This window comes from Sinocyclocheilus rhinocerous, unplaced genomic scaffold, assembly GCF_001515625.1.
Source record: "Sinocyclocheilus rhinocerous isolate Xijiao unplaced genomic scaffold, SAMN03320098_v1.1 scaffold1301, whole genome shotgun sequence".
In the NCBI taxonomy this organism is placed as follows: domain Eukaryota; kingdom Metazoa; phylum Chordata; class Actinopteri; order Cypriniformes; family Cyprinidae; genus Sinocyclocheilus; species Sinocyclocheilus rhinocerous.
In genome coordinates this window covers 257,954-278,556 of record NW_015666735.1, presented here as the reverse complement: position 1 = coordinate 278,556, position 20,603 = coordinate 257,954, and the positions used below count along the sequence as shown (strand labels likewise).

The 20,603-nt window shown below is 35.1% G+C and overlaps 1 protein-coding gene across 1 annotated transcript in view; it reads right to left on the bottom strand.

Annotated features, from left to right (window-relative positions):
* The window catches only part of LOC107733060 (RNA-binding motif, single-stranded-interacting protein 3-like), a 46,133-nt gene that overhangs the window by 5,985 nt on the left and 19,545 nt on the right, over window positions 1–20,603 (bottom strand). Inside the window, exons 5-11 of the mRNA XM_016544563.1 lie at window positions 13,797–13,954; window positions 12,772–12,851; window positions 10,600–10,703; window positions 8,654–8,697; window positions 5,704–5,800; window positions 4,622–4,669; window positions 3,459–3,551 (exon numbers count right to left, since the gene is read on the bottom strand). Of these exons, the coding sequence (XP_016400049.1) occupies window positions 3,459–3,551; window positions 4,622–4,669; window positions 5,704–5,800; window positions 8,654–8,697; window positions 10,600–10,703; window positions 12,772–12,851; window positions 13,797–13,954 (624 nt within the window). The remainder of the gene's footprint in view (window positions 1–3,458; window positions 3,552–4,621; window positions 4,670–5,703; window positions 5,801–8,653; window positions 8,698–10,599; window positions 10,704–12,771; window positions 12,852–13,796; window positions 13,955–20,603) is intronic.

Genomic DNA, 20,603 nt, shown 5'->3' with positions numbered 1-20,603 from the left:
ATATACACACACACACACACACACACACACACACACACACACACACACACACACACACACACACAGATCAGCACTGGATAACACACACCTGCAGTTCTCCTGCCGTCCTGCAGAGGACACTGAGTGATCGAGAGCTGCAGTGCAGATCACGCTGCCTTTTGTGTGTGTGTGTGTGTGTGTGTGTGTGATGGATGGTTCAGCTGTCTCATAGAGCAGTGCTAATGAGTGGAGTTAAAGAGGTGATTAACTTTCTGTACAGGAGCACAGTGTAAACTACTTCAGTGTCACAGTGCTGTTTCCCAACCTTTTTTTAGTCGCGGCACCCATTGGAAATTTTAACAAATTTGTGGCACCCTACAAAATAAATTTTGTCACAATATTTGAATTTCTAACTTCAATATGATACTTTGAAAAGTATAGATATTCGGTACAGCAGGGAAGAACGGCAGAATATACTGTTGTTCAGATTTTTTTTTAAATATTATAACAATTTTTGTCCATCAATGGTGGCAATCAGTAGGCTAATTTCTAATGAAGAGACCAATTTATATGACAGATTTTAATGTAGGCTTTTATTCATATGTAAACATTGTTTAATTACCATTATAACTAGCTATCTCACAAAGTTTTGCTCACTCAGTGTTTTTTTAATTTTACAGTGGGGTAATTTTGGTGCAGTAGCACGAGATAGCTTGATTTCAAACTTTGAATTGAATAAAAAATGACAAGTAAGCAGTCAGTAATAAAATAAGAACAAACCAACAAATTACTAATGATAGCACAAATAAAAAAATAACGATAGGCCAACAGGTAGGTCTAACATACACAGTAGGGCTATTAAGAGATTTTTTTATTTGTTCTTATTTTATTATTAACTGCTTAGCCTCCTTGTCATTTTTTAAATAAGAACAAATAAAGAAATTAATAATGATATTGCTTTTTAGTTTTTCATGTAGGTCTAACAGTAGGGTTTTTTTTGTGTTTTTTTTTACCAATTATCCAAATAATGTTTAATCCTAGAAAGCTATTATCATCAGAGGACACGTGAGCATAACGGTTAGCAGATCAATGAATGAGAGGGCAGCGTTACCAGAGTTGCATACCACACTATGTTACAACACAGTAGGGCTATTGTAGACAGAAACAATACTGTACTACATCGATGTTTCCTGTCGGCTCAATTTTTGAGTGGACTTTGCTGTTCCGATTCGCATGAATGGTATATGAGTGGAGCGACTGCGCGGAGCGCACACGCATAGAGCGGGATAATACGCAGAGCGTCACACCACGTGAAAGTGAAACCTGAGCGGTGAACTAATTTTCGGCAGCCGGAATTTCGATGCATCTCTAATTATTGGCCACATCAGAAATGGATATTATATAATAGATGCTTTTTTGAACATTTTAGCAATTTAAAAATATTAAAAAAGATTTTTTTTACACGGCACCCTGGTTGGGAAACACTGCTCTACTCTGTACCTGTTTTAGCTTCTCTCTAATTCTCACAGGCTTTTCTGTGCATTTCTCAGGTTTAAAGTACATCAGCGCCATACTGATTCTGGTGTATATGGTGTGTATACTGGTGTACACATGGTGTATACTGATTGGGTGTATATCCGGTTTTCAGTCTGGTAAATAGTCCAGTATATAGTCGGGTTATTAGTTTGGTATATGGTCCAATATGTAGTAGGTTTTTAGTCTGGTATATATTCTGGAATATAGTCTAGTATATAATCAAGTTTTTAGTCTGTTATTTAGTCAGGTATATAGTTCAGTATATAGTATAGTATATAGTCAGATTTTTAGTCTGGTATATAGTTGGACTATATATAGTAGTATATAATAGGTTATATAATAGGTCTGGTAAATAATCTGGTAAATAATCTGGTATATAGTCCAATATATAATCAGTTTTTTAGTCTGTAATATAGTCTATTATTTAGTCGGGTTTTTAGTCTGGTATATAGTTCAGTATATAGCCTGTTATATAGTCTGCTATTTAATTCAGTATATAGTCTATTATATAGTCTGGTATATAGTTCAGCATATAGTCTTATATAGTCTGTTATATAGTACTTTATACAATGCGTTATATAGTCTATTAAATAGTCTGCTATATTGTTCAGTATATAGTCTGTTATATAGCTCAGTATATAGTCTGTTATATAGTCGGTATACAATCTTGTATACAGTTCAGTATTTAGTCTGGTATATAGTTCAGTATATAGCCTGTTATTCAAGACACATGAAAGCCCGCATGGAGTTTGCTAAAAAAACACCTGAAGGACTCCAAGATGGTGAGAAATAAGATTCTCTGGTCTGATGAGACCAAGATAGAACTTTTTGGCCTTAATTCTAAGCGGTATGTGTGGAGAAAACCAGGCACCTGTCCAATACAGTCCCAACAGTGAAGCATGGTGGTGGCAGCATCATGCTGTGGGGGTGTTTTTCAGCTGCAGGGACAGGACGACTGGTTGCAATCGAGGGAAAGATGAATGCGGCCAAGTACAGGGATATCCTGGGCGAAAACCTTCTCCAGAGTGCTCAGGACCTCAGACTGGAACTAAGGTTTACCTTCCAACAAGACAATGACCCTAAGCACACAGCTAAAATAACGAAGGAGTGGCTTCACAACAACTCTGTGACTGTTCTTGAATGGCCCAGCCAGATCCCTGACTTAAACCCAATTGAGCATCTCTGGAGAGACCTAAAAATGGCTGTCCACCAACGTTTACCGTCCAACCTGACAGAACTGGAGAGGATTTGCAAGGAGGAATGGCAGAGGATCCCCAATTCCAGGTGTGAAAAACTTGTTGCATTTTTCCCAAAAAGACTCATGGCTGTATTAGATCAAATGGGTGCTTCTACTAAATACTGAGCATTTTTCAGTTTTTCTTTTTTAATAAATTTGCAAAAATGTCAACAATTCTGTGTTTTTCTGTCAATATGGTGTGCTGTGTGTACATTAATGAGGAAAAAAAATTAACTTAAATGATTTTAGCAAATGGCTGCAATATAACAAAGAGTGAAAAATTTAAGGGGGTCTGAATACTTTCCGTACCCACTGTAGTTCAATATATAGTCTGTTATATAGTCCAGTATACAGTCTGGTATATATATTCAGTAGACAGTCAGGTATATATTCTGCTATGTAGTCTGGTATATAGTCTGCCTTATAGTCCATTTCATAGTTGAGTATACAGTCCAGTATATATTCTGGTATATAGTCGAATTTTTAGTAGGATATATAGTCTGGATATAGGCCAGTATATAATCTTGCATACAGTCATGTCTTTAGTCTGGTATATAGTGTGGTGTTAAGTTGGATATATATTATTCTGACCAAAAACCACTTATATCATCTGACTGTACTGTACAGTGACCATACACAGTTGATGTTCTCGTGATATTTAGTGTTGAGTAAATGTGAAATCAGAGCAGACAACATATAAACCCACATCAGCAGAGGTTCCCAGTGTCAGCTGACTCATCTGTTGTGTTAGTGGAGTCATTACAGTGCTGTGATCTAGAGCTGGACTGATGAGCGCTCCCTACAGACACACACAGACAGAAAACACACACATTTAGCTTATTTATTTACCAACTGCAAACAAAAAAAGACTTCTTATTAAGCTCCTAATTAGTCATTTTTCGCTTTTTTTTTCAGTTAAAATATCTAAAAAATTATACTTGAGAAGCACAACTGCACAACAACTTAAGACTTGTTTTTATAGATTCTATAATTAGCTTTTCTGTACAAGCATATTTTAAATTAGCATAAACAAGCCACAACGAGTTAAAATCTCAGTGCAATAAGACAAAACACAAACATTAAAAAAATACGTAAAGTTTGATGTCTGAAAACAAGTCTTAATACCATAAGCAGCGTTGCTTCAAGTGAATCTATTGTTTTAAGGATCTGTAGAGATTTGTTTTAAGTTGAAAACCAGATAAAGATATAGATTTTTGGCAGTGTCCTTTTTCTTTTTCACATTGATAACATTGTGTTCTTCCTGTAGAAATAAAAAAGGACGTCTACATCCACATGAGCCCGGTCTCCAGAAAGTGTTACGGTCAAGTCGATGAGTTTGTGTCGTGTAAAAATAAATGAAACTTCAGCACAGAACACACTGATATTGATTTAGTGAATGTCATATAACCGTGGGTTATGGTTGGCTGATCTGAAGCGATCCGTCTGTCTTGTTTCATTTCAATCAATGACTTTAACACGGCAAACACTCCAGAAACAGCATGAGGAGCATGTTACAGGAGTTTATATGAGAATAAGACTGAATCAGCAGCTAACTAACTCAAGTCTAAAACTACACAGAAATATAATGCCCTCAGAAAGGTGCACAAACTCATATTACTGAGATATTGTCACATTTTCATACAGATATTCTGAAATGCATCTGTGAAACTTTTAGCATGTGCAATTTAGCAATTCAAGTTGTCTCAGAATCAGTCAGACTGAGCAAGAAACATTTTCCCACAGTCATTAGTTTTTCATTATTATTATCAGCCTCTCTAATGCAATTAAGGAAGCTGTTTCTGCTACTGTACCTTTAAGGCTCGTGTCTGTAAATGGTCATAGAGAGAGGAAAGGTCAGAGGTCACTTACTGTCGGCTGCATCACATACTGCTGCGGCATCCATGCTGTGCTCTGAACCTGAGAGGAACAACAAACAGCCTCTTCCAGCATTCATAAACCATAAACACTGTCCACACACGGCACATTAAAGGGTTAATATCGCTAACTAAAGCTACTAGCATTAAATAAACATTAACTGAAATAAAATAAAAAACTAACGCATTTCAGCAAGTAGCAACATTTTGCATTTTCATTTTTTTTGTAGCTTGATGTATTAAAACTATGGAATCAAATTTCCACCTAAAGTATTGCATTAAAAAAAAGCATGAAACCAAAATTTTAAAACGCAAATAAAAATATATTGCACAAAATTTAAAAATGACAGCAAAGTTTTCAGATAGCAAACAATGGCCACGGATTGAAAAATAATAAATATATATATATATAAAATAACAAACATTTTTTTAAAATAACAATGAATTCGAAATATGAATATAAATTGTAACAGTATCTCAATGATGCTAAAATAAAACGCATATATAATTTCATTTTAAATACATTTTTACATTTGTTATTATTACATATTTTTACAATGTGAAGCCTTTTGCTAAATATGAGTTGTTTTTTTAAATATGCTATAGAAATAAATATAAATGAAATTAAACAAAACCAAAACATCACTCAAGAATGTGATGTTTTCTGAATTCTTGCTGCTAAAAATTAACATCAAAACCACTTTTACTCTGAATTGATAAAGATGAAAATGCAAAAGCAAATCAAACAGCAGTAATTCATTCATATATACATTGACGTAGAACCATATTAGAGCTATAGTATAAAAATATATTCATATATGCACACATTATTTTCATGCAAAGCCATATTAGTGCTAAATCTGTGCTTGGGGTGAATTGATCTTAGTGAAGAGAAGACAGTGATGAAGATTATGCTCCTCTGCTCTGATATTGATGAATCAATCTGACAGTGATAGATCGATCACGCACATGCACACGCACAGACACAGACACAGACTCACTCACACTCACACTCTCACACACACACACACACACACACACAGACACACTGACACACTGACACACACACACACACACCTGATATGTAGAGACGGGTGAAGTGGTGATGAACGGAGTGATGGACGCTTGGGTGATCATCCTGTTAGCAGTGATGCTGTACGGAGAAGAGTAGAACCTGCACAGAGACAGAGATTACATATTAATAATATTGATTGTGATATAAACATACACATATATATGTATATATATACAGTGGGTACGGAAAGTATTCAGACCCCCTTAAATTTTTCACTCTTTGTTATATTGCAGCCATTTGCTAAAATCATTTAAGTTAATTTTTTTTCCTCATTAATGTACACACAGCACCCCATATTGACATAAGGGGGTCTGAATACTTTCCGTACCCACTGTATATATATGTGTGTGTATATATATCCAGAATAGTTAACTAAAACATAACTTTAAAAATTAACGAATAAAATTAATAAGATTAATAAAAACTATATAGACATTTGAAGAATTTTTTAAGAAAATAAATAATAAAAATAACAAACTTACTAAAGCACAGAAGTTACTAAAACTTCAAAATTAAAATTAAAACAAAAAAATATAAAAATAAAACATCTCAAAGGAAATATCAACTGTATTTTCATGATCTCTTATCAATTACTCTTCAATTTAAAAGACAAAAATATAAAGAAATAATGAAATATTAGAGAGAGAGATTTGTTTTAATTATATTTTTTTAATGCTTATAATTATAAATATCTATATGAACGTAAAATATAATCACACACATATATATATATATATATGTGTGTGTGTATGAATAAATCATAAATTATAAATTATTATTTACAGTGGTGTGAAAAAGTTTTTGCCCCCTTCCTGTTTATTTTAATTGTTTGCATATTTGTCACACTTAAAAGATTCAGATCATCAAACAAATTTTAATATTACACAAAGATAACCTGAGTAAATATAAACTGCAGTTTTGAAATTATGATTTCATTTATTAAGGGAAAAAAGCTGTCCAAACCTGCCTGGCACTACGTGAAAAAGTAATTGCCCCCTAAATATAATAACTGGTTGTGCCACCCTTTGCAGCAACAACAGCAATCAAGTGTTTGCGATAAATGGCAATGAGTCTTTCACAGGAATTTTGGCCCACTCTTCTTTGCACAATTGTTTTCATTCAGCCACATTGGAGAGTTTTTGAGCATGAATGGACTGTTTAAGGTCATGACACAGCATCTCAATCGGATTTAAGTCTGGACTTGGACTTGGCCATTCCAAAACCTTAATTTTGTTTTTCTTGAGCCATTCAAAGGTGGACTTGCTGGTGTGTTTTGGATCATTGTCCTGCTGCATAAACCAAGTGCGCTTGAGCTTGAGGTCACAAACTGACGGCCGGACATTCTCCTTCAGGATTTTCTGATAGAGAGCAAAATTCATGGTTCCATCAATTATGGCAAGTCATCCAGGTCCTGAAGCTGCAAAGCAGCCCCAGACCATCACACTACCACCACCATGTTTGACTGTTGGTATGATGTTCTTTTTATGAAATGCTGTGTTGGTTTTACGCCAGATGTAACGGGACACACACCTTCCAAAAAGTTCAACTTTTGTCTCATCAGTCCACAGAATATTTGCCCAAAAGTCTTGGGGATAAACAAGATATTTTTTGGCAAATGTGAGACAAGCCTTTGTGTTCTTTTTGGTCAGCAATGGCTTTTGCCTTGGAACTCTCCCATGGATGCCGTTTTTGCCCAGTCTCTTTCTTATTGTTGAATCATGAACACTGACCTTAATTGAGGCAAGTGAGGCCTGCAGTTCTTTAGATGTTGTTCTGGGTTCTTTTATGACCTCCTGGATGAGTCGTCGTTGCGCTCTTGGAGTAATTTTGGTAGGCCGGCCACTCCTGGGAAGGTTCACCACTGTTCCAAGCTTTCTCCATTTGTGGATAATGGCTCTGACCGTGGTTCGCTGGAGTCCCAAAGCCTTAGAAATGGCTTCATAACCCTTTCCAGACTGATACATGTCAACTATTTTGTTTCTTGAAATCGCATCATATGACCCCTTTAAGTGATTTCTTGATTCAACAGGTCTGGCAGTAATCAGGCCTGCGTGTGGCTAGTGAAATTTAACTCAGCTTTCTAAAATGATGTGGTTAATCATAGTTCTTTCATGATTTAAGAGGAGGGGCAAATAATTTTTCACGTAGGGCCAGGTAGGTTTGGACAGCTTTTTTCCCTTAATAAATGAAATTATCATTTAAAACATTCATTTTGTATTTACTTGCATTATCTTTGCGTAATATTAAAATTGGTTTGATGATCTGAATCTTTTAAGTGTGACAAATATGCAAAAAAAACAAAAAACAGGAAGGGGGCAAAAACCTTTTCACGGCACTGTACATTCATGCACGTTAAATTCGTTCTAGAAATAATTCAAGTTCTTTAATGAATCAAATGAATATTAATTTTGTCAGGTTGGTTTAAGATGAAGTCCACTCATATGAGATGAAGACATATGCTTTTAATTCAGTTACTGTGATTTAATTGAATTTACAAAAAAAAAGTCATATTACTGTATTTTTGTCACTTTCTTGTGGAATAAATGAATCATGGGTGACTTGGGTGACAACATATTCAACATGAAATGACTGAGTGCATGTTTAAATGATGCGTTCACACACACACACACACACACACTTCAGCACACATGACAATGTGTGTGTATGTGTGTGTGTGTGTGTCCTGTAGATGAGCCCACAGTGCGGCGCTGTGATGAGACTGTAAATAATCAGAGCCGTGTTGCTCGGATCTCTTATCAGACAGGATGTTTTATTAGGAGACAGACACAGGAAACAGGAAGTGAGGGATTTCCTGCAAGCAGAACACACTGGGAGAGACGATCTCTCCTCCTGTATGTGTGTGTGTGTCTGTCTGTCTGTGTCTGTGTGTGTGTGTGTGTGTGTGTGAGTGTGTGTGTGTGTGTGTGTGTGTGAGAGAGAGAGAGAATGTACCCGTTCTGCATGACAGCAGGGTCGTATGTGAGTGTCATTCCTGTCTGCAGAGACACACAGAGAGACAGAGATGTGTTAATAGCAGACTTCATCAGATCTGAGGTCCAAACCCTCAGACGTTCCATCACTCCATCATATCAGAGAAAGACACTGATTGTATGAGTTTATGATAATGAGAGTTTGAAACGATCATAAACAGATGCATCCAGTGACAATGTGTCTCTCAACACTGCGAGTGAAATTTCTGCTTGACCAAACAAAATCACAGCCAATCAGAACATACATGATTATTAGAATTTAATATTTAATTTGTCATTAGATCTGTGTTTTGGAAATTTTTTAATTTATTCTCTTAAAAACAAACAAATGATCAAATGGTTAAGACAAAAATTTTGATTTACTTTTTTTAGTTAGTAGTAAGTTATATTTGTACATTTGTAGACAAATGTAAGTCAAAATGTAAGTCACAAATTTAAATGTTATATATATATATACACACAGTATATATATATATATATATTAGTGCTGTCAAATGATTAATCACGATTAATCACATCCAACATAAAAGTTTTTGTTTACATAATATATGAGTCCGAAGAGTTCAAATCCACGAATCAGAGCTTCGCTGTTAAATTCATACATTTTCTGCCCGGTGTGTTTTGTTTATTTTATGCAATCTGTCAACCATGCGCACGCGCTTGCTCCTCATTGCGGAAGCGCCGCCGCAGATGAAAAACAAACAAGCTGGAGTTTAGCGATCTAAAGCGTCATTCAGCCGGTCAGTGTTCTGTCATGAGATCTCACTATATTATTTGCGATTGTGATCGCTGAATAAATGCACTTACTCAACCGCTGTTGTTTGAATAGAGAAACATGGGCTATGGCAATTTGGAATTACTATTAGGAATTTCACTGTTACAATATTTTTCATTTGTTTTACCAGTTTTCATAATATAGACAGAGATAGTGCATAAGTCTTTGGTATTAATTATATATATATATATATAAAATAATATATATAAAAACACATTTAAGTTTTTTTATACTTGTACATTTGTAGACAAATATAATAGTTTTTAGGGCTGCACAATTATTCGAAGGCGATTGTCATGTGTATTTTGTCAGTAAAGCCGGTTCTGTGATTAGTAGTAAATCTCCATCACCTGCTTTCAGATGGAGCAGCATTTACTTCACAGAGCCGTAGTTCACTGGCAACCTACGCAATATCGCGTTCATTATCACAGACAATTTAATTGCCTGCGATAATGAAATCAAAGAAATCGTTCTGCGATTCAACGTAGCTTCTCAGTGAACTATGGCTCTGTGAGATGATGTGGCTTCTTACACACAATAAGGAACGCAACATATTTCACAGTATTCTAAGCAGTGATAAAGGCACTGCATTATTATATACTTTATTATAAGGAAAATTATAATAAGAAGAACTCAGATAAACCATATATTGCCGTAGTTGTGTGTTTATTAGTCACGTTGAATCAATGAAAGCATTTCAATCTTCTGTTTATTCAGCTAGCGCTATAGGGATTTCCTGGGTTCTGTGAGGCGTATTTGGAGTTTCTCTGGTCTTCGGATGGAGATTTACTACTGATCACAGTGCTTCACTGACGAGATGCGCATGACAATTGCAGCTTTTGCTTAATCGCAATTGCGATTTCATTTCGATTTATCGTGCAGCCCTATTTTAATATATTCACAAAACTGAAACTACTCTAAATATACTGAACTCTAAGCTACAGAAGCTCAGTGGTGATAAAGAGCAGCTGTCTGCAGATGTTCAGGGTGCGTCTGTGCTGCATTAGTGTGACATGCAGCAGGGGCATCAGCTGCGCCTCAGGACACGATGATGATGATCAGCCTGGTTTCCTGTAAATGACTCACTCTGTGTGTGTGTGTGTGTATGTGTGTGTGTGTGTGTGAGATCTCACCTCTCCTTCCCTCCACGCTCGGCCATTCTGTGGATATTTGCTCTGAGTTTGTCTCTTCTTCTGACCGCCGTCAGCAAACTTACACAGCAGCGGTTCAGACGGACCTACAGACAAACACAAGAGACAAAGACTGAAACTACAGCAAACACACCGACAGACAGACATCTCTCCATCTGTCCATTTCACTGCTACAACTAGAACAGAATAGACAGACAGAGATAAAGAGATAAGAAAGAAAGAAAGAAAGAAAGAAGCTAGATAGACAGACAGATAGAACGACAGAACGATAGATAGATAGATAGATAGATAGATAGATAGATAGTAGAACGATATAGATAGAACGATAGATAGAATGACAGAACGATAGATAGAACGATAGATAGAATGACAGAATGATAGACAGAACGATAGATAGAACGACAGAACGATAGATAGAATGATAGATAGATAGAATGACAGAACGATAGATAGAACGACAGAACGATAGATAGAATGACAGAACGATAGATAGATAGATAGGTAGAACGACAGAACGATAGATAGAACGACAGAACAATAGATAGAATGACAGAACGATAGATAGAACGATAGATAGAACGACAGATAGATAGATAGATAGATAGATAGATAGATAGAACGATAGATAGATAGAACGATAGATAGATAGATAGATAGAACGATAGATAGATAGATAGATAGATAGATAGATAGAATGACAGAATGACAGATAGATAGATAGATAGATAGATAGATAGATAGATCAGTGTTTCCCAACCAGGGTGCCGTAAATGTAAAAAATCATTTTTTAATATTTTTAAATTGCTAAAATGTTCAAAAAAGCGTCTATTTTATAATATCCATTTCTGATGTCGCCAATAATTAGAGATGCACCGAAATTTCGGCTGCCGAAAATTAGTTCACCGCTCAGGTTTCACTTTCACGTGGTGTGACGCTCTGTGTATTATCCCGCGTACCGAATATCTATACTTTTCAAATTATCATATCGAAGTTAGAAATTCAAATATTGTGACAAAATTAATTTTGTAGGGTGCCACAAGTTTGTTAAAATTTCCAATGGGTGCCGCGACTAAAAAAAGGTTGGGAAACACTGAGATAGATAGACAGATAGATAGATAGATAGACAGACAGACAAAATCCTCCCAAAACAATATAAATTCTGTCAGGACCACTATCGTCAAAGATGATTGACAATTAGCATACAGTTTGGATTGGCAGTATGGTTCCGTTCTGGGCAAGAACTCCCTTGCGCATCCATGCAGCCTAGCATGGATGAGAGCAGGGAGAGCAGCAATAACCCCCCAGGGTAAACAGAACAGAACTAACATAAATGTATTGCAGATATTGTTAAGTTCAATCATTTTATGTACACATTTTAGAATTAGTCTGATTCAAAGGAGAATCCGAAGGCTGAATCCTGACTGACAGAGGAGGAGCTGGGGATGGAGGAGGGTAATTAGCTATTGAGCAATGCAAAACTGCTGATAATACTGAGGGACCTTATATATGAATGCTTAGATAGGTGTCGTATTCCCATAGGTAGATGGGGATCAGCTGAGAGTCAGCTGATGCGAGCTTGACTAATGTGGCCTGCCAGAACTAACGCTACGCTAGATAATGTTTCCTTGTGGGACGTTTATAAACTTCCTTCCACTTTCTAAAAGACAGATGAGTGAAAAACCTTAAACAAAACACATGAGCTAATCTGAGTAACGCTTCCTGTTGAATAATCATCACTTCCTGTCCAGCCTGAGCTCAGTTCTGATTGATACCACAGTCAGAAACAATGCTGTTAGTCTCAATCCAGTCAATCACACTGAGCGCTGAAGAGAGGAAACACGCGTCTGCAATCAAAGCATCTCAATACGATCTCATCTGTTTCTCACCAGATCATCTGAGCTGCTCCACAGTGACTTTACAGCTCTAGACTCTCACTCATTGACAGCTAGCGACTCATTTGGGTCTCATTTCTCCTAACAAAGCTTACGAGAAACCAAAAAAACAGACAAAGCTGACACTTTTATGAAACCAAGAACTTCATGAGCTATGAAAGACCTTAGCAATATCCAATATCACCAAAACAGGGTGCTGAGCGTTTCTCTTTCTATTTCTGTTTGTTGAGCTGTAGTGAACTGAGAGCGGTCACAGCTCTACCTGGGGTTCCTGCTGGAGTCTTGAGATATTTCCCATTGAAATGTTGTATGACAACTTCACATTTCCCTGTGGACTCCATCCTGAAGAACAACACACACAAACACTCACAAACACAAGAAAACCCACAGCAGGCAAACAGCATTGAGTAGTTTCAAAGGTTTTAAAAGACTTACAGTAGAGCATTGACTTTATTAGATGGCTTGTGTGATTAAAAAAAAAAAAACTTTTTAAACAAGAATTTGCACATGAATTCCAGTGTTTACTGTTAAAATTAAAAATGAAAGAAAAAAAAAGAATAAATAAAATTAATGCATCTGTGTATGTTTTAGATCTTGAAATGTGAAGGTTTATTAGCACAGTGATAACACTGAGAAAACTAAATAAATAAATCTTATTTAAAATAATAATAATAATAACAACAATAACAATAATAAATTATTATTCAAATCGGTATATGTTTTAGACTTTACAATGTGGTTTATTAGCACAAATATAAATAAATTCCCATTGGGTATTATATAAAAATACACATTAAAAAACAAACAAAATAATAAATAATAATAATAATAAAAGAACATAAAAATAGTAAAATAATAATACAATTAGAAAAATAATACAAATTATAAATTAGCACAGAGATGTAATTGTTAGGAAAAAATAATATAATATAATATAATATATAAAAAAATATAATAATATATAAATAAATACAATTGTTATTTAAATCTGCATATGTTTTAGATTTTACAACATGCTCATTAATATTAATAACTATAGATTCACACTGGGTTTTATTATACAGTCTTTATAAAATCAAGAAAATGACCCTGTCTGCACAAAAACATTGTGTCCTGAGGCTTCGAATATTAATTGTTCGTAATAATCTTAAACTGCTGCTGTTGAAATGAAGAGGCTGTTGTTGACCCTCATTAGCACAGAATAAATCAGCACACACACTTGACTTCTCTAACGTCTGTTAAACACTCAGTGTAATGAGGGTTTGATATGTGAACGCACACACACACCTGGCGAAGCCGACACCTCTGCTTGCGCCGCTGGCGTCCCGTAAGATCCGCGTGGAGATCACGTGACCGAAGGGTTTGAGCAGCGCCTCCAGCTCCTGTTCTTCCACAGAGACGGGCAGATTAGACAGGTACAGGTTAGTGGGGTCCTGCTCCTGCTGCTACAGACAAACACACACACACACACACACACACACACAGATCCTTCAGGTTACTTACACACTTCAGTCTACAGGGCTCTCCAGTCTCATGCATTCACCGTGAGACACACATTTCAAGCAGTTCACACGCCACACCTTGAAGTAAGGGATACTTGATACTTGAATTAATGGTCGAGGCACAGGAATATGGAGGGAAGTTCTCTGCCGAGGTCATAGCTGTCTCAGGTTATACAGAGTTAATACAATACAATACAAATTTTATTTCTATAGCACATTTAAAACAACTGCCGCTGACCAAAGTGCTTTCCAGCATCATTAATAGGACCCTATGAAATCAGTCTTATTTTTTCCCAAATTACGTTTTTTCCATTTTAATTTTTCTGGATTCTGTTTTTTTTCCCGTTTTAATTTTTCTTGACTCCTTTTTAATAGTTAAATTAAATTTTATTAATCAAAAATCATGTTTAATTAATTAAAATCTTGAAACTTATACAATTTCACATCAATTAATTAAAGGTTTTATAAAAATTGCATGCTTTAGGGCACTATGAAATGTTTTATTTTTTCCTCTCCATATGTTTTATTGTTATTAAATTCTGTGTAGTAGCATGTCTAATTATTTGAATGCATAAAACTTAATTTATTAAAATTTATTCTCAAAATAGCCTTATGGCATGTTTTTTTTCCCCATCAGAAATTCTGAGTTGTGTATTTACATTTTTCTGGTTATCAAATGAAGGCATAAAACATTAATTTTATTTATCTTTTAATTATTGAAAATTAAGGGGATTTACTATTCAAATTAAAACATGGAAGAAATGGTGTGTGATTAATCTCAAAAAAATAAAGTTTGTTTCATTTTAGTACTAGTACTAGTAGTAGTAGTAGTACTAAGCTATGCATTCTACTGAACAATAGTAATATATTTTTTCTGGCACAATGTCTTCAAGTTAAACTGGACTTTTATTTTGACGGGTTGCCGTGACTACCTTTACATTTTTGTGTGTATATGATATTACGCTAGTTTTACTCAAATGAAATGGTAAAATGCCCAGTAAGTGACTCTCAGTTCTGGAGATGTTGTTCATGTATTTATGTCCTCGTTTAGTGAGACGACAGACACTGAAATTAGAGCCCTGCATTTCAGCCTGGGCCCGTCGGGCCCCGACTTTTTACACCCCTAGGGCCAGGCTAAAATTAAGTAGTAATTTAAAGCTTTCTATAGATATATTTATCATGTCTGTGAGGCATGCATTCACTGAGTTACGGTTCATTTTTGTGAAGCGCTCCTGTTCAAGACCGAGACGGCAGAAAACGCATCCTGTTTGTTTTCTTTATTTTATAAAAGCACAACGATATTGTGAGTGCACACAAATAAAAGTAGACCCTTTATAGTTACGAATGATGTTTTACTCTTACCTTTATGAGCAAAAATGACGGCGTATTTTAAGTTAAGTTGATCACGCTGGCGCCTCCATGTCCTGCAAAGTGCGCTTTAGCTTCCACTCTCCGCAAAACGATTGAATATAGTGCACATTTATCTAGGTTTAACGTTTAAACATTGTTATATGCTTGAACTGTTTTATATCTATAGATTTTATTTTAGGCAAGTTGTGATGATTTGAGAAGGCTAAATTTATCAAACATAGGCTATCAGCTCACTGTCTGCCGCTGGCCGCTTGGTCGTTCCTTAAAAAACAAAAACTTATATTTAACAAACAAAAAAATGCTCCAATAATTTTTCTAAATTAACTTCATAAAAAAAAATGAAACGAAATATAATCACTTTGCCATTACATACAAAACTGAACTATTTTAATAGCTGAAACAGTAGTATAAGCCGTCATACTGATAAGCTTCAGTATGAGTGTAGTAAACAAAACCGCGCGTCTGCGCCATTCATTCGCGTAAACACGTAAACACGTAAAACATGCAGGATTCATAGTTAAATGGTATTTTTGCGGCTTAATATTTACTGATACTGATCCATATTGCGATTTGATTTAAGTGTAACAATGTACTTTTGATTAATTAATTCAATTTGACAAATTCCGTGACATTCTGCATTATACAGTAAATTCCATTTTTATGACGCCGCGATTACGTCCACGTTTTCCGCATCACAGAAATCATAGGGCCCTACATTAAATACAGTCACACAAACCAAATTAAACATTAAAAGTGAAATCCTGATCACTCTAATCAATTCTAAAAGCTATACTAAAAAGATACGTTTTTACTCATATCCCTTGTATTTTGATAAGGAATCAAAAGGTCAACAATATATTTAGGGGCAATGCCTTGCAATGCTTTAAAAACATCAACAAAACCTTAAATTCAATTCTAAATTTTACAGACAACCAGTGTAAAGAAACCAAAACTGGAGTAATTCTCTCTCTTCTCTATGCGAGTCAAAAGTCTGGCAGCAGCATTTTGTACTAATTGAAGACGGGATAATTGACCCTGTGAAATACCTATATTTACAGAATTACAATAATCGATGTGTGAAGATACAAAAGCATGAATAACAGTCTCCAGGAGTTGATAAAACGCAGCCTTCACAACACTAGTAACCTGTTTATCTAAAACTAAAGCTGAATCCATTATAACACCCAAATTCTTGACATGATCTGAAACACTTATCTTCATAGAGGCCAACCTTCTTATAATTTCCTTGGGAGCAGAATTAGAATGTTAAATGTTAGAATGCCAAATTAGAATGCTGCTTCCACGTAAATTACGTGATCCCGCTGCAAGCACATTCATTACTATAAGACACATGGATGCGCACACACGGAGTTGAAAGAGCAAGATCCAATGAATGCTGTACGTAACCCCTTCATTTTATTTTTTATTTTTTTAGCATTTTGATTTTACGAATCCTAGACGAAATCTCTTGCCTGTGAAAAGATAGTGAGAGCTGATGTTGAGGAATATAGTCAAAAACTCTGCTTTGCAACCAGCAGCTTTAACTTAGCTTTGGCTACTGAAACGCAATAATCATACTCCCAGTTTTTTTGTGAAACACTGTCATCTCCTAAAAACACTCCAAGATATCGTATGCCCCATCTACTCCAACATAAACCTTCAGGTAGAGTTGGTTTCCCATCATGCCAATCTCCTAATAATATTATTCATCCTGGAAGCGGATAAAACACCTGAGTGTCCAACCACCTCCCCAACAGCCAAGCAACAGTCCTCCACACTCAGCACGGACACCACCTTAATTGCGTGGCGTCTCGTGAGTGAGCACAAAACCTGTACCCGCTGGGCCGACATGCTTCCTAAAAACGGATAGCACGCGGCCCTAGGTGTAACACAACAGCGAGGAAAGGGGAAAAACACAAACAAACAACAAACAAAACCAGCGTAGAGAATAAAGAGAGAAAAAAAGATTCGCTCACACCACTCCGTCCACTCACGCTCAACACCCGCACCGGAAGTGAGAGAGAGAGAGAGAGTGTGGGTTTCATTCTGTTGTGTAAACAAACGTAAACACACACTCAGTCTCCACACATATGGGCTTTCAGACGCTGTGTGTGTCTCTTGTTGAATATGATGTAATGTAATAATGAATCTGAGCACGAGAGCAGTGACTGAAATCTGCTCTAATCAGAGGTTAATGTGAGTTTAAACGCTCAATCTCATCTCTCCTCGTTTCATTTCCTCTAGCACTCTCTCTGATAAACTCTCCTGTAAACAGCACCTTTAGAAACCTCTACATCTTTCACTGTCTCAGATTAGTCTCTCAGTTACCCAGAAGCCCTTGCTGCTTTAATTACACTAATTGGAGTCAGACGGCAGCAGTTAATTAGAGAGGAATGCAGATGAAGCATGAGACACATTTATACTCGTCTACACTATATTTTTACTGTCTAGCAGAGTCTTAACAACTGAGACTCACTAATTACTTGTATGAGGAAAAATAACTGTCTCAGCTTTACAATCAATGCAAAATACTCCAGTATAGTTATGGTTTAGAAGCTCACGCTACTTGCTGATTGTTTACAGTGTGTTACAGTGATGCATAATTCACACAGAGCATCATGGGAATAAACACAAATCTCTATTCCTATGAAAAACAGCACAGCTTCAGGCCTAATGAACGCCGGATCATCCTGCCATTCCAGGTGATCGAGGAAATTTACATTTGATTAGCATCTCATTATCATATGATTAGTGAACCGACTGAATCACACCGGAGAAATAGTGCAGAAAAAGACAATATGAAATCAGAACAGACTCTATTGATATTTATAATGCACGTTCCTGGTCTAACTGTGAATGATTTATCAGGCCCTATCAAAATTTCAGTTGTCATTGAAGAAATTGTGGCAGAAATATATTACTATTGTACAGTAAAATGTAATACCAGTCTAACTACTACTAATAATAAAATAATTATTTAAACTTTGTTCTAAAAATGTTTTAATGACAGTAAATTTGTACAGAAATTTTCATTTGATTAAAAGATTCAATCAATCGATAACGTTTTATGCGTTTATTTGAATAAACAACAATTCTGGAAAAAAAAAATCATATTATTGTAATAAATAAAGTTTTTTTTTATGACTCTGATTGCTCAATCATGCTTTTTGATTAATAAAGTTTCATTTAACCATTAAAATGGAATCCAGAAAAATTAAAACAAAACAATTTGGTAAAAAAAAAATAATAATAATATTAAAATAAAATGGAATTTGAGAAAATAAATGTATTTCATAGGGCCCCAAAAATGTCATTTTTATTAAACATGTAAATAAATTGTTGTTATGAAATTGAGTTCATGTTTTCAATAAACTATTAAAATAAAGTTCAGAAAAATTAAAACGAAAAGCAAACAAAAAAAAAAGAATCCAGAAAAATTGATATACGAAAAAAAAAACAGAACTTGGAAAAATATGAAATGGAATTTTGGATAAAATAAAATGGATTTCATAGGGCCCTAAGATGACATTTTTATTCAACTTTTAAAATTGCGTAAGTTTTATATAGTAAAAACATTTTTACTACTAAAGCAAAGTCTAGAAAAACTAAAATGGGGGGGAAAAAATGGAATCCAGAAAAATTTAAACGTAAAAAAACAGAATTTGAAAAAAAAAAAAAAGGAATTTTGGGGAAAAATAAGACCTAGACTTATCCTCAATGACACTAAAACAGCACGGTAAACAAGTAGCTTTTATCCAGGGACACTGCATTCATGTTATACTTTATAATATCAGTTCATGCAAACCCATGAACCTGACGCTGCTGTATGAAAAATATGTTTTCAAACACATCAAATGTCTGTGTGTGAATGTGCAGGAAAAAAAAGTGCAGATTGACATTCAACATTTTCTAAATCTCAAGCGCTTCTTTCGCTGACGGTTTAAAAGTTCATGGAAAGGTCCAGGAAATGTAAAAACTTTTTGAAAAAATTCTTCAAAAAATGAAATATTTTACTCAGCAAGGATGCATTAAAATGATCATTGCTATTTATTTATCTATTATTATTAATTCATTTATTTTTATTATTACTATTTATTTTTTTATTTTTTTATATATACATATTTTTATTTTATGATTATTATTATTTTTTTAATTATTATTATTATTATTATTATTTTTGTTTAAGTCTACCAGGGTTGGGATGGGTTCTAAATTTGCACAGTTGCTGTTTGTTTTATATTACTATTCCCAGAAGAAAATTCAATAAACAGTTAAAAAAACATATTAATAAAAACTATAACAGTATCTCAATGACACTAAAACAGCACGGTAAACAAGTAGCTTTTATCCAGGGACACTGCATTCATGTTATACTTTATAATATCAGTTCATGCAAACCCTTAAACCTGACACTGCTGTATGAAAAATATGTTTTCAAACACATCAAATGTGCAGGAAAAAAAAGTGCAGATTGACATTCAACTTTTTGTAAAGCTCAAGCGCCTCTTTCGCCGAAGTTCATGGAAAGGTCCAGGAAATGTAAAAACCTTTAGAAAAAATTCTTCAAAAAATGAAATATGTTACTCAGCAAGGATGCATTAAAATGATCAAAAGTGACAGTAAAGACATTTATAATGTTACTAAATCTTTCTATTTCAAATAAATGCTGACTTTCTATTCATCAAAGAATCCTGAAAAATAAAATGCATCACAGTTTCCACAAAAATATTGGGCGGCACAACTGTTTTCAACACTGATAATAATCAGAAATGTTTCTCGAGCAGCAAATCAGCATATTATTATGATTTCTATGATTTATGAAGATCATGTGACACTGAAGACTGGAGTCATGATGCTGAAAATTCAGCTTCGAACACAGAAATAAATTATATTTTAACACATATTCACATTGAAAACAGCTATTTGAAATTGCATTATTTTTACTGCATTTTTAAACAAATAAATGCAGCCTTGGTGAGCAGAAGAGACTTCTTCATGCATCTCTTACATAATGAAAGACATTCACTTGCTCTGAAGGAGAAGACCGCAGTTTAACCTCTCACTCTGACTCATCAGTGACTCAAACTTGAAATATTCAGAACTCGATCGGGTCATACGCAGTTTAAACAGCTGTGAGGATGATGAAGGGATGAAGATGTCTTACCTTTGCCATCTGCGCCTGCACACCGGTGGCCTTCAGAGACGAAACGGCCTGCTGCGC